Raw genomic sequence first — 14,607 nt, forward strand, 5'->3', positions numbered from 1 at the left:
AAAATAACGCGCGCCCGAATAGAAGAATACAAACCGATGTCACGTAGCAATAAAATGTTTCAATAATTTAATGCATGGCAAGCTTTCACAGAAATGTAAAAAAAGAAACGTAAAAAGGTATTCAGCTGAGCGCGAAGTCTCGAGCAAGGGAGTAGTCGCGACGAAGAATTTAGAATCTTGGCACTGAGAGGGTTAAAAGCATACTTAACCCCGAGGACATAACGTTGTAAAACGGAACGATCGACGTGCGAAACGGTAACCCGGTTCCCTGCGTGGTGGAGTGGTATCGCTCGATACGCCTGAACTTGTTTACAATGCATCAGTTTTACGATCGGGGTTGCATTACCGCCGCGGACCATTCCCCCTAATGAACGTTGCGCACTTTTATCATACGCCATTTGTCAAATCACACTGCCCGGCACCCCGCAGCCTCGACCCTCTCGGAAGCCGCCCGCCCAGGCAATTTGTTTTCATTTCTGCTAACGATTCCCTCGTTTCCCACCCACCCACGGCCCACTTTCCATGCAAGCACGGTGTGTACGAATCCTACGAAAAGAGTACCTGGCCGAGCTCCTTTCCGAACGATCGATCTTGCTAACGTTGCGTCTTCCTGCTGATTGTGAGGGCATTTTGCACCGAACGTTACGCTGGGGATTTATGACACCTAACGCTCGTCGGTTTCTCACTGTTTTTAATGGATATCGATGGCCAACTTACTTGGATTGCTAACTGTTTGAAGAAAAAGAAGCTCGAGGCTCGAGATCAGGACTCTGGAGTTTTGGCACGCCTTACAGTTTAGTTTCATCCTATGCAGGGTGTTCCAAAAATGTTGGAAGTCGTTGAAAGGAGTGGTTCGGGAGGTGATTTGAAACAACTTTTTCCTTAGCGAAAATGTTGTCCGAGGCTTCGTTGAGGAGATATTAGCGGAAAACACTGACCAATCAGAGCGCGAGCGCTAAGCGGCCGACCAATCAGAGCGCGAGTATCACGGTGAGCGGCCGCGGTAGCGTAGGCTACGCGCTAGGTGGCCGCTCTCGTACGCTACCACGGCCGCTCCACCGGCATACTCGCGCTCCGATTGGTCGGCCGCCTAGCGCGTAGCCTACGCTACCGCGGCCGCTCACCGTGATACTCGCGCTCTGATTGGTCAATGTTTTCCGTTAATATCTTCTAATTAAACTCTCGTTAAACATTGCACTGACGAAAGAATGAGAAAACAAAACTAAAGTGTGCGTGAGTATACGTTGACTTGTTAAACCGGAATGGTGGCTCTGCGCATGCGCCGCGAGCGCCGCCGGTGCGCGTTCCGAAAACGGCCGAAAACTCATCAGCTGTACGAGAGCGCCCGCTGTCGATCGATTAACCGATCGATGCGGGGCTGGCAGCCTCAAGGCGCCTCGGTTCGATGGGCCGATTCGCAAACGGTATTTGTAAAAGAATTATGAAAAATGATAGAATATTGTAATTGTTATTTCTACATTGTGAAGAATTTAACTTGAAGGCGACCAAATAAGGAGTGCAAAGTCGAGAATAAAGGAGACAAAATGCACTAAAGAGATTCAAACGATTACATTTCTTCAAAGAAAAATCTAAATGTTATTTTATTGTCTCATAAACCTTCTGGAATATTAAAATATCCAGTTGAATACTATTATCCTGGCAAATACATGTAATACATGTAATTAAATATAATACGTGTAATTAAATTGTTAACTATATTCTATCAAACGCAATAAAAATACAAGTGAACGATGTCCGTATAATAAAATTGAATTATAATTAAATATAACGCATTCATAATAGACCTAGATTACCTACAAAATCGTTATTCTATCATAATTTTATTTTATTATACATATCTCGCCTACAAACATTTTCATTATTTATTTTACCAACTCGACGAAGTTTCTCAATTTCGATATATCATCCTTTCGAGTTAGCAGAGCCGTAGAAAAGATAAATGAATGTATTACTGGGAAAGGAAGAGATCAATTTTTCCAAGACTTCAAAATTTCACAGCGTTTGTTCCGTCGTAGGTAGGAGTGGCTCAAATAATTCCAGCAGCTGGAAGCAGTTCGGTGTCAGGGCGGGAAATAGACGGTGGAACGTGTAATATTATTGCTCCGAAGCAAATCACGACGCCATGCCAGGCGACGAAACGACGTATCGTTATTCCACTCCTAATGCAGCTAGCATACGATGCATCTGACGCAATGCAGTCGTATGTAGGTACAGTATGTACATACATAGATACGTGCAGCACATTGTTTTCAGATTTCCTCCTTCCTGACTATTCTCGACTCCGCTTCGTCTTATCCGCTTCGAAGTTTACTGCACGCTCAGTTTCTTTTTCTGCCCCCGATTTTCTCGCGACGTTTGCGTTTCGTGTTTGCCTTCGATATTATTTCAATGCGTAGCTATTGACACCAGTTGCGCACACCTTTCAACGAGGTAAATAAATTCCATGAAAATCGGAGGTCTTAGCACTGTTAAAAGTACTCTCTTTGTAGAATTCGATGTAAACTGATTACATCAGAAGTTTTAATATAGTTAACAGTTTAATTACACGTATTGTAAGTCTGTAAAATTATGAGAAGTTGAAAAAATTCTATTAGAGGTAGATTGTCTTAATTGATATTTGCTAGGATAATAGTATTCTGCATATTTTAATATTCTAGATGGTTCGCGAGGCAATAAAGTAACATTTAGATTTTTCTTTAAACAAATGTAATCGTTTGAATCTCTTTAGTGCATTTTGCAAATTATATTTAAATTGTAGGTCCGATTCGCAGTCTCCTTTATCCTCGACTTTTCCACTCTTTATTTGGTCCCCTTCAAGTTAAATTCTTCACAATGTAGAAATAACAATCGCAATATTTATAGTTAATGTACTTTCTTTTCTTGTAATAAATCATATCATACTTGTTACTTTTACATCGATATTTTTCATCATACCAGAATAATCTTTAATTAAAAAGGGGAATACTCCGTAGATGCGTATGCATGTCTTATTTTAGTATTTCATTTCATTTCGCTTGATATTCGTTACCACATGTATTCTGCTGGGGAAGCTTCTTACGCTCTTAATTGCCATTTCTCTGAAGTGGATATTGTTATTCCACTGATAATTGATCCTACAATTAGAGTCGCTCGATGTATTGTACAGTCCGACTCGGAATTATGGACACGAATGTAATCGACACAGAAATATTGAGCTCATTTCGTGCATGCACCTTTATTATGCCGAGGTGCAGAAATACTCGACAAATACTTGACCGAGGTCACAAAATATACGACATATTGCTTTATACAGTTAATTGGTTTCCCGTAGCATTTTATGAAAGTTTAAAATGTTGGAATTCTAAGTCTATTATTCTAAGTTGGATAAGAATGTTTCCATAGTCCAATCTGAAGCGATCATGCTACAAACGAAAATGTTAGAATTAACCGTTCCTATGGACAGTCGAGCCAGAGTCCATTAATTGGCCAGTAAGACGAACACGGGACGATCGAGTACGCATTCCCAGCACGGTATGGGCCGCGTTACATTCAATCTATGTAGTACGCTCCGAATTGCTATTCGCAAACAACGCACGGTTTCTGCATACATGCATCGAATGTGCGTTTAATTACGATCGTCTGTGTACACGAAACCGAATGAAGTCGAGGGAGAAGCTTCGCGCTCGGTCGCGTCGTCCCGTCATCGAGACTCCATTAATTGGATTCGAGTAATTCGATTACATAAGAAAGACGCCTGAATACCCGCAAATTCCTCTTATGAAGCTTCATACTCTTCGCCGTAACGTCGAAAGAGAGCAAAAATTAATAGAAACAGAAGCTGAGGCGCCACAGTCCACCGTTGGCTACGATAAAAGCAAAATATTGATGAAACCGTATTCGTAAAATAGAGAAAACATTACACACGTTCTAGGCTCTTTCGCGTTTAGTTAGAGATTCGGTGGAGCAGACAGTAGTCATGCAATTTTTTAGGACTTACCCTAGGCGCTTTGCGTTTGACATTCTCGACGCATGGAAATCCACCGCACTGAAACAGAAGCAATGACAAGTTGTTAATATATTCAGAATGAATAAAATTAAAAATATTAGGTTTTTTGTCTATTCTCCGTTAGAAATTTAGATTTCGTCTCGTTTTAAAGAGTATCCCGCTCTAAAAACTAACCAATTTATATCAGTACTCCTTTCATTTAAAAAATTCGAGCAAAATTGATTAACTTGCTAATGAATTATTTTTAACATATCTTCGATTAAAACGACTTGAACTATAACGAAACGAAACAAAGATTAACATCAAAGATCAACGAACAAAAATTTCACGAATCAATTAGAAACAGAAGTTGGAAATTACTTTATAATCCACACATTATACCTGTAATTAATCGTAGCTTGGAATTTTTTTAACCTACTCCATCAGTCTTTAGATTCATATTTACAATCTCCGATCTAAAAATTGATCTCCTCTGGTAAATTTGTATCGTTACGATAATTTTAGTCACAAAGGAAATTCAAAATGCGTCTTTCAGTATACGCACAGAGTTTCTTTACGTAAATGTGGAAACAACATTTTACAGGATGCTGGGGCATTTATCCGTCAACGATATTCCTCCCCATGAAAAAAGATCCTCGGACGATCTCTCACGCTCCGCATCTCGAGTCGAGGGATATCTTCAAAGAGCTTACAATGCGATTTTGGCGAATCCTTTTTCACCCCGACCGTTTTCGTTCCTCCGCGTTATCGTCGTATACGTGACCGCCATGTCATATTTCTTTGTGCGCGCGATAAGACAAGTTCCACCCCTTTCGGGGGTGAATCGTCGCGTCGTGAAAATACGCCATGGAAGGTCTGACGTCTCCGTCAATTAATAATTAACCGTTTTCATGCATCGGAAACCGCGGTCGTGATTTACCTACGTCGCGAGTCGTTTAGCAGCGATTTATGCGTTGATAATTTAACAGATTGCTTTTTAATTACACAGAGACCGTGCGGTATTGTTATTGTTAAAGGAAAATGCTTCGATGCACGAATGCCGCGTCTATTTTTCTGAAGAATGAGTGGCTTGAGCATTGCTCCACTCGAGATAAAAATATTCAAAGACGAATTATTACTTCGAGTGTACAGATTACTTTCGGTGACTAGTTTCTAAAAAATAGATTGTCGACATTAGTGTTATTTTCACTGCAACATTAATAGTGTCCAATACTGATCTAATTCCCATAAAACCTTACAATTTAAGTAAATATTCGAAATGGTTCGCTTCTCCCTACATACATAATTTCATAATTTCAGAACGAATTAAAGCCTGTTGAAATATTGCAACCGTAAACGATAGATATTTTCCTCCAGTAAAAAAAGGGCATAAAAAGTCTCGAGATTACGATCTCGTATAGCAGCTGTGTTAGCTGCTGTTACTGGGATATGCGTTAACGTTTATCGAAGAATCGCACGCGTTTGTACGAGCCAACTATGCTTTATGAATCGGGATTACGACAGTAGTCGTTGGCACACTCATTTTGATTTCTCCTGGAATATGTATGTAGACATGCAGATATTGTGACACTCGGTAAAACGACCCCATAAAAAGCACGTTGACGCACGAACGTTCTCGTTTTCGCGACAATAGAAATCAACGGCAAACATCCAATCGCGCGTAGCCGATCTTATTACACGTCCTAGCTAATCCTCTTAATTTTAATCCACTTTGCGACAGAAATGATTTCTTCGTAGCCTAGAGCACTTCAATAGACTCGAAATAAAGATTCCAACGGTGTCGCGAGAACGGGCCTCGTTAACGCTCATTTTCGTCGATTAGTATACGGACCTTCGGGCAATTTCTACGCACGCTATTCATCAGTCGTGTTTAATCCAGCGTTCGACTCGCTCGTGGAAATCTGCCAAAATTCGGGTCGCTTGGGTCTCGGACGCGCTGAATTTTCAAACCGTGAGGGACAAACAAAATTTGGCGCAGCTGCTGGAAGAGGATTTTCGAAATCCATCCCCCCGAAAATAAACGAACAGTCGAACGATTTTTCCGATTCAACCGAACCGCTCGAATAAAAATGAAAGTTTCCGATAACTCGATGACGGCGTTACTTCGAATAATCCTTTTTCGAAAAGTTCGAATTTTCGCCAAGGATTACGGTTTCAGAATCCTGTTACTCGGCTCTTGGCCGCCGTCATTCGCGCAACACTTTCTTCGACGCTTTCGAGCCGGGCGAGCCTCTTTTCAAAGCGAATATGATTTTATGCCGCGTGGATGCGCCATAGAATTTTTGATAGGCTTATCGCTACAGTACCGGGTTTACAGCGGCTATTGTAACGCTCGCCTTTGTAACGGCGAGGTCTTTACGTCGGCCGTGACTATAAAGTGTAACTATTTTTGTAACGGGTGGGTAATGGAAAAGGAGATGCTGAAAGTGTACAGTGGGACGCGAAAGTCTGTAACGAGAACGTTTTTATTTTACGTAGGAATAGGAAATTAAAATGCTCCTCGTAAAGTAACAGTTCTCGATAACGGCAACCTTTCGCGAATTCAAAGGAATCTTTAGATATTTAGTAATTTTTCTTTAGTAATTTTTTCGACGAAATATAATAACTTGTACAAGAGTGTAACTTTTAATTGTACATTTTTCTTCGAACATTCTACGATAATCAATTGAACAATAGAACAACGATGCAGTACAAGTTGGACGATATACAAACTTCTGCGCGCGAAAGCGAAACGTGACTTTGTAAACAGACTCTCCTTAGGAATGTTTAGACACTTGACTGGAAATCGGATGTAAACATGCTACGTGTTTAACCACTTACACCGCCGCACCCGAGTTAACTAGGACAAACATAATCGCCAGAGAAACGAGTGAGACCATGTTCAGCGAATAGAATAACAGGTGGAATATGAATTGTCGATCTGAAATGTTTAAATATATTTTTCGTAACATTTAAATATAGAAAAAGTGAAACGAAACAAATGTTAGGTCTTCGGAATCAGTCACTGAAAAGTGCTTGAATGAGTGGCTGAGACCGTTCCGGTTTATGAAACGGAGCAACCAGGATACTTCAACTGAATCGCGTATTTGGAATCGCAGAAGGGTCGTGGTTTATAAGGGTGTTTAATATTTGTGGTTTATGGGCCGCCAGTCGTTGAATATGACGCTTGGAATTGCGAGGCCTCGAATTGCTCTGCAATCTCGCCGTTCCCATTATTAAGTTTGCGTTTCAATGGTGGATGCATGGATAAACTATGTATACATGGCGACATCTTTTCATTTTCTTTTCATTGTATTTTTTTTTCTATTATTCATTCGCTTATATATACCTTCTTAATTCTAATTAAAATTGCTTTGGAATCGGTTTCCTTTCTCTGTAGGATCTTAACAATTATAGAAGAAAAAAAGAACAAACAATATATCCGAGAATCGCTGAAATTTCTAATAAACGTATAGATACACGCGGTACACATGTAATAATAATTCGACGCTCAAAGTCGCCATAAAATTGTCATCCGAGGGTACAACTTTTTTCCCCGGTTCACGAAGATGTTTCGTGCGAAGTTACATGAATCATGTAGCCGGTTCTCGTACCCTCGGGTAGAGAAATGTTCTCCTCAGAAAGAACCGTCGTGTTCTTCTGGAATCATGAATATCTCGAAGACCGCATCGTGTTCGTAGAAATTTATGGCTCGTGCGGGTACTTGGTATTTATGGTTTGTTGTCGGCGTGGCCGGGGCGCGCGGTGAAATTCTTCGGATTGAAAAATAGACAGGGTAAAAAATATATTCGGGAAGAGCCGACGGCGTCGCTAATTAAATTTCAAAACTCGCGAAATTCCCTTATGACAGAGAATTTTTTCGTAACTTCGGGTTAGCGCCGGCGTGTCGCTCATTGAAGTTCGCGTAGCTCGCGAAACTTTTCTCAATTTGCATTCGAATCTTTCGTGCGGCGCACGAATTGAAAAACAACGGTCTCCGAGAAGTAAAGTCCCAAGAAAACGTATTTCTACGACTTCGTTCGGATTCCCTGGCTCGGGAAACCACTTTAGAAGGCATTTGTTCTTTTTCCAGTCGAGGAAATTCTTGTACTTCTGTTCTTTCACTGAATGAGCGCGTTAGATATTATTCATTTCAAATGGTGTGTACGGCTCGACTACCCCTCAATGATGACTTCGTTCTATGTAGACCGATTTATTGACAGTTATATTAACATTTATTAACAGTATGTCGTATCTTCTATTGTAAACGACGAAACATGTATTTTCTTCTTGATATTTTATATACATAGTTTCGTTTACTTCTAATGATAATCAAACCCACCGTGTCAACTATAACGAAAGAAGTTTCGCCATCCAGTGTTGTTACTTATAGACAAATATGGTAAATATCAACTCCGTTGGGAACTTGATAATTCATCGTAATGTTTAAAATAAAGATGGTTAATTAGCGACGTACACATTGCATTCGTTGTATCAAAAAATCCAAAAGGAATTCATTTGAAGGCGTTAGACTATCGTATCGGACTTGAACGGCTAAATTCATTTTAATCGGAGGAGAATCCTTTCTCGTCGAATAAATTCTTTTCGCACTTTCCAAAAGGTACAAGACCCTCGCTATTTCACTCCAACTACCACGATGGCTAATCGTCAACCTTCCATGCCATTTGTTTACGTCGATAGCAACAGAAACGAAGTAAAATCGTCCACGTTGGACGATTCGAGGAACGGGAATCGGAGGGTTAAAGCAACGAACAAACAAGCGATGGATGCTGGGTGCGGGAGGAAGGGCAGGTGACTCGATAAACGGAATCGCGCGGAAAGGTATAAAGGACAAGGGTGAAAGAAAGAAATAGCATCTCGACTGCTCCCGGTGGCGATAGTAGACGAAGACGTATCGATTATCTCGCTCGACTTTGCGCAAACGAGACCGCAGCGGCGCGAAAGTACGATCGAAGATAAAGCCACGTTTCTCCCTTCCCTTCGCGGCAGAAGGAGAAGGACGAAAGTGGCATGGTAGGGGGAAGGGGGTTGGTTAAAGTCTTCCCAGAGGAGAGTCTCGCAACCCTTCGAGGATAAAACTCGGGGGACGACTTAATCATCGATGGCCAAGGCTTCCTCCACCTTCGGATCCTATCGAGGAATAAAGAACTGGCGCATCGCCTAACGATCGTGAATCTTTGTTAAAAAAAAACCGAGCTGACGGGGAGACCCGCGGAGTATCGCTTAAAGAACTTTTTGCGGGGGCGGTTTGGCGACAAATCAACCGTTTCGTGGAAAGGAACTCGGATAAGCCACGATTTCCGTTGGATATTTGCCCGTTGTTACCCTTGGCTTGTAATTAGGGTCGTCGAAAGCGTCGAGTGAAGATAACATCGGTTGTTCGGCGTTGTTTGCTTAATTGTGTTCTATTTGGAAACTTTAGTCGCGTGGTAGTTACGGAATAATTAATACCGGACTTCTTCGGCAGTGCAGAGTAGTGATGCGAGTTTACCCACGGGATTATGTCATCATGTTTGAGTTTGAACCATTAGACGGGAAAGTAATTTTGTTCGGGCACTACTCGTTCGCCCGATGCCTCTCTCCGTTACGAAGCCGACGCTGCGTAAATCTCGCGATCTATCACATATTTTCAAAGATCTACGCGTTAAGAAAATACCCCATTGTGCGATTTCCTGGCTAGAAATATTATTCAACGAAACACCGGAAATGGTCCGAGTTAGTTTAGTCCTGACAATTATTGCTATACAGAAGTAACTTTGTCGATCGGTTTTACTCTATTTACAAAGATATTAGTTGTATGTACGACAGGCTCACGTTGAAACCGATAATTTTAGTATTAAAATTGCAGAGTCCATAATTTCGTTCGGTCGATATTTTCCGATTTAGAGGGTGTCCGAGTCCAAGGATCAGGTCACAAAATCAATATGTGTTTCATTTAAACGGTAAGCTTGGCAGGGGTATCGCGTTCTCGAGGTCCAGGACCGTCGCAGCGCTGTGTCGCAACAGCCAGCTAGAATCTCGAGGTTCGAAGCGGGCTCTGGGTAGCCGGGGGGTCCCTGGAGAAATTCGATAAATTCGGTGCCCGAAGCTCTCTTCCTACCTTGCTGCTCGATCGCGTAATTCGACGTGAGAAACGCGACGGGGGTGGAAAAATGAGGAGCGATGCCGATATCGACATTCCCCGGCTACAGGGGGATATGTATAAAAGCGAGCGCACACAGTGTTAGGGCTGTAAATTCCTGGCTACCCACCGAATGCGTCGCAATATCGTATATATATATATACGGCGGGCTTTAATTTTGAAGACGTAGCGCGTGTCTGAGATTCCTTGTTATTTCGAAGGCGGCCAGCGGGTCGAGAGGGAAGCTTGTGTCGCGTCGAGTATTTAGTAAATACTGTTTACTCTATGCGCGCGCTACGTCGCCCGCGGAAACGTTGAATTTCAACTAACGATGCTTAATTATTGTTAAAATTAACTCGGTCGCGGCCGTTAACACCTCGTTCGAGTCCCGATCGTCGAACAGGTCGCGAAATCAATACGTGCCCTTTGTTTCGATGGAGGCCAGCGATTCGGACAAAGGATGACCGCAGCATTAACGTTGTCCAATAATATAACGATTTACGACTTTTCGGAGATTTTGCAAAAATCTGACTTGCGCATTGGAATCGGACTTGTCCGATTAGAAGTCAATTTACCGTATAGTTTTCGAGACACAACGGTCTAAAAATCAGGCGCTTAGTGGTATATTTCACGTATCGCTCGTTTAAAACTGTCCCGAAACTGGGTCGAGATGCGAATGAAATATTAATCTCTGTCTCTCTTAAATTACAAATTAATTTATCGTTTAGTTCTCGATGTACAGAGTATCTCAGAATTAGTGTAAAAACGAGAAAATGAGGGGTAGACGATTCGAAAGCACAATTTCCTTTGCAGGAATATCGAATGGTGGTTTGTTTATGAATTATTAACGAAAAACAAAGCGCCATTTCCGGTCTACCCCTCATTTACACGTTCTCACGCTAACTCCGGAACACCCTGTACAGCCCTCGAAAATCCAACGCTTCCTGGTAAATTTAAATCAGACCGATGGTTTCAAATTCGCTAGATAAAAGATTTACTTGATGTACGCTTAAGAATGCCACGAAAATCTCGGAATATTTAATCAAGTATTTAAGAAAGTGCGTTTCGTGATCTGCAGAGATCATCGTAAATAAATTGTGTTTATCGCTACAGATACAAACAATTCTTCTTTTCTCGATAAAACGGACCAGCACGGAATGTATAGGGTCAGAGAAATCAATGATTTATAAATAATCGCCCCGTTGCTGGTGTCGAGATCTTTCCTCCCCCGCTGTGACCCGTGCAGCTGCCATTTTGGCCGCGAAGCTACGGTATTAAATTCCTATTATGTCGGTGCTGAGTGGAAGCCAGGTTGCCGCGGGCACGAAGAAGGTGGGAAAGAGGCTCGAGTTAAGGGTGTAAGAAACGAAAGGCCCGAAGCCAGGGGTATAAGGTATCGTTTGAAAGGAAACTCGATGGCAGTCGAGGCCAGACTTCCACTTCTAGACGTTTTCTTCGACCTCCTTCGTACGTACTGCTGCGACTCGGAGTCTCGTAGTTTTGCTTCCGCCTTTTCTTTTCTGTTGGAAAGGAACGTCGACTTCAGGTGGATAGCCCAGTGTCCGACCTCCTACGAGTCGCCTAGAAATCGGACCGGATACCTTAGACTCTCGCCCTTTACGCCTCTTTTTATTCGGGCGTATAAAAGGCTGGAGAAAAGGTAAACAAATAGGGGAAAGTTGGAGAATTTGGAGCAATTTGTACGGTTTCAATTGAAAGTGGAAAATGGAGTATTTTTTTGGGGGGTTGGAAACCGAATGAATCGGTGGTTAGATGCGCCTCGGAGCAATTTATTTGAATGTTTCGGTGCATCGAGCGGGAGTTTTCTTAATCGGAATAAAGGGTTCTAGGTTAGACTAAAAATAATCGAAGTTTCGAAATTGCAAACCGTCGCAGGATAGCAGTGTGTCACATTTTGCGATCAATATAAGTTGTCTCTGTCGAAGTTCCTCGAGCAGATCCAAGAAATCTCGTTCCCTCGCGTCGATAACAGCGATATGGGACTAAGGGTGCCTCGAGGCACCTCTTGTTCGATAAGAACTGCACGGGCTCGATATAGTTCGATAGTCATAAATATTCGAAAACAGGTTCGGGCTAGCGTGAGAGCTTGGCGAAGTCGCGTCAACCCCCATTTTTCAACTCTTCATCCCCTCGCTTCACACTTCGCGCCCTTTTCTTAAGACCTGGCAAGGACTACCTTAACAGTCCTCGGACTTGTTCGGACTAGTTCGGACAGAGAAGATGGTTCAGCTTCGTAAACAGGCGTTGAATTATTCAGAAGTTCCGGAAAGATAATTTATAAAAGAACACGCGCCGCGTTGTCAACCAGAAATTCTCTCCACTGCAATCCTCGTTGAACGGTTGATTTATGTGTGCGCCAATTAAAAATCGTTCGAGATCAGTCCTAATTATATGTATGTTTCTAATCGCGTAACTACGATAAGCCACGAGATTGGCTTTTAAGTGGATGTTGAAAAGATTCGGGAGGGAGCGTTCGTGCGATGAAAAATGAGTTGTGCCGTGAACTTTGTAGCATAACATATGCGAACGGGTAAATTTGAAGGAACACGTAAAAGGCCAACGATTTTATCGAATAATAACCAGAAGTGAATGCAATTTTTCTTTGGAATGGAGCTTAATAGGCGCGAAATAAGAAGTTACACAACGACGTTGCTTTTCTGTAATCACTAATCGCTCTTTGGTTCGTGCTATGAATCCGAGATTTCTTGCGGCAACCTATTTCATAGGCATAACTTTGCTCGATAGTCGATAATAAATCCAATAGCATCGACGAAGAATATAATTTAGACTTTGGGTGTTTCTAGCTCCGTAGAATCAATAATCGATCTGTTCACTTGTCAATTTTTTATACATTCAAGACTATTGTAGCCATTTTTAATTGTTTTTGCAACAAGGTGATACAGTGGTTATATATAGAGTTGAACTTTTCGATTTTAAGACGTTGTACAAGTGGAACACCGGTCGAAATTAAGAAAGAGATTTAGCTTCTGTGATTAGAATCGCTGTAGCACGCAAAGAGAAAATAATCTCACGAAATATCTGGCGATTCGGCCTAATTTGTCCAGAAATACCGTGAAACATTCTTAAATCTAGAAGACCTAACCATGAAACTTAATATATTCGAATGTCAAATGTTAACTCCAACGAAGCCTCGAATGAAAGTAATCTAATCGCTGAAATATTTTACATAATGTATCGTGTATTTCATGTACCAATGAACTTTACTCTGGCCAAAATTTAAAGACAGAAATAAATCCCACAACAGTTATCAACATTTCTGTATCTCAACTGCCAAATTTCGTTTTCCAATTACCTTATATTTATTTGAACACAAGCTTCGTTTAGAGAATATTAAAGAAATAATTCCTACGACATACGCAGTTTCATTTCTACGCACAAATATCAATCTCGAGTATTTCACGCTTAAAAGCCTCGTCATAGACGATATTAAAGAAACAATTTCCTCGATGTATACAGTTCTATTTGCAGACTCGCAAGCCTCTCTAAAAAGAAAATAACGAAAATAATTCCTGCATTATAAACAGGTTTGTTTGTGGCCTTACAAGACTCCCTATAAATAAAATTACAAACAAAACTCTCGCCATATTTACATTATCGCTTTTACACCGGCAAATGTTCTCCCCTAAAATCCTAAACATTCTCCGGAAAAGAAGACTGGCACTTGGACACCTAAAACAATCAAAATCGTTCTAGCACGCTCGATCGAAAGTACAACGTACCGCTCGAGAATTTCTCATCGCGATAGATTCGTGCGAGACGTATACCGGGCGCGTGGGTGGTTTTAGAACGATTAGTCACGAGATTTAGGATGTCTGGTGAAATCATCGCGAAAGTTTCGCGGGAAACGGCTACCATTAACCGAAACTTTCCGGTGCCGGAGCACTCGAAGCCAGGGTTAAGAGGTAAGAGCGCGCGAAAGCACTGGATAAGTGTAACGTGCTTCGTCGAAAGAGAAAAACCATTCTCCCATTCGCGCTTTCACAACAATCGCGGTCGCGGAATCGATATCCAAAGCACATCCGCAACCGCGCCCGTAGGGTTTCCATGTATATTTCAACGCAAACATTTGCCGTCGGTTTTGACGATGACAAAATGTTTTCGCTTCGTACCCCGACTGTATTTCACTCGTAAAATTGCTATCCCAAGTACGAGACGGGAATGCCGGTCGAAAAAAATAGAAAAAAAAAAAATAAATAAAACACATTTCTGTTTCGCGTTGGATACACCGTTTGTTCGTCCGTCTCTCTCTCTCTCTCTCCCCCTCCCCACTCCTGCCTCGCTAGAGTATTTTCCATGGAATAATTTTTGTTTCTGTACCGAGTTCGCGATCGCAACAACCTATTTTCGCGTCCCTTTGTCGATTTCCCGTAACGTTTTACGTGGGTCGCGTGTTTGTGCGTTCGCCAAGGTTGGACCTAGCTCGGACGAAGTCGTTCTT

At 41.8% G+C, this 14,607-nt stretch overlaps 1 protein-coding gene across 5 annotated transcripts in view; it reads right to left on the reverse strand.

Moving 5' to 3' along the window:
* The window catches only part of LOC128888722 (neurexin-1), a 400,486-nt gene that overhangs the window by 368,565 nt on the left and 17,314 nt on the right, over positions 1 to 14,607 (reverse strand). For all 5 annotated transcript variants that reach the window (XM_054145807.1, XM_054145804.1, XM_054145806.1 and 2 more), the window contains exon 2: positions 3,998 to 4,045. In XM_054145807.1, coding sequence (XP_054001782.1) covers positions 3,998 to 4,045 — 48 coding nt within the window. The remainder of the gene's footprint in view (positions 1 to 3,997; positions 4,046 to 14,607) is intronic.

The sequence above is a fragment of the Hylaeus anthracinus genome, unplaced genomic scaffold, assembly GCF_026225885.1.
Source record: "Hylaeus anthracinus isolate JK02 unplaced genomic scaffold, UHH_iyHylAnth1.0_haploid 11994, whole genome shotgun sequence".
Lineage (NCBI taxonomy): Eukaryota > Metazoa > Arthropoda > Insecta > Hymenoptera > Colletidae > Hylaeus > Hylaeus anthracinus.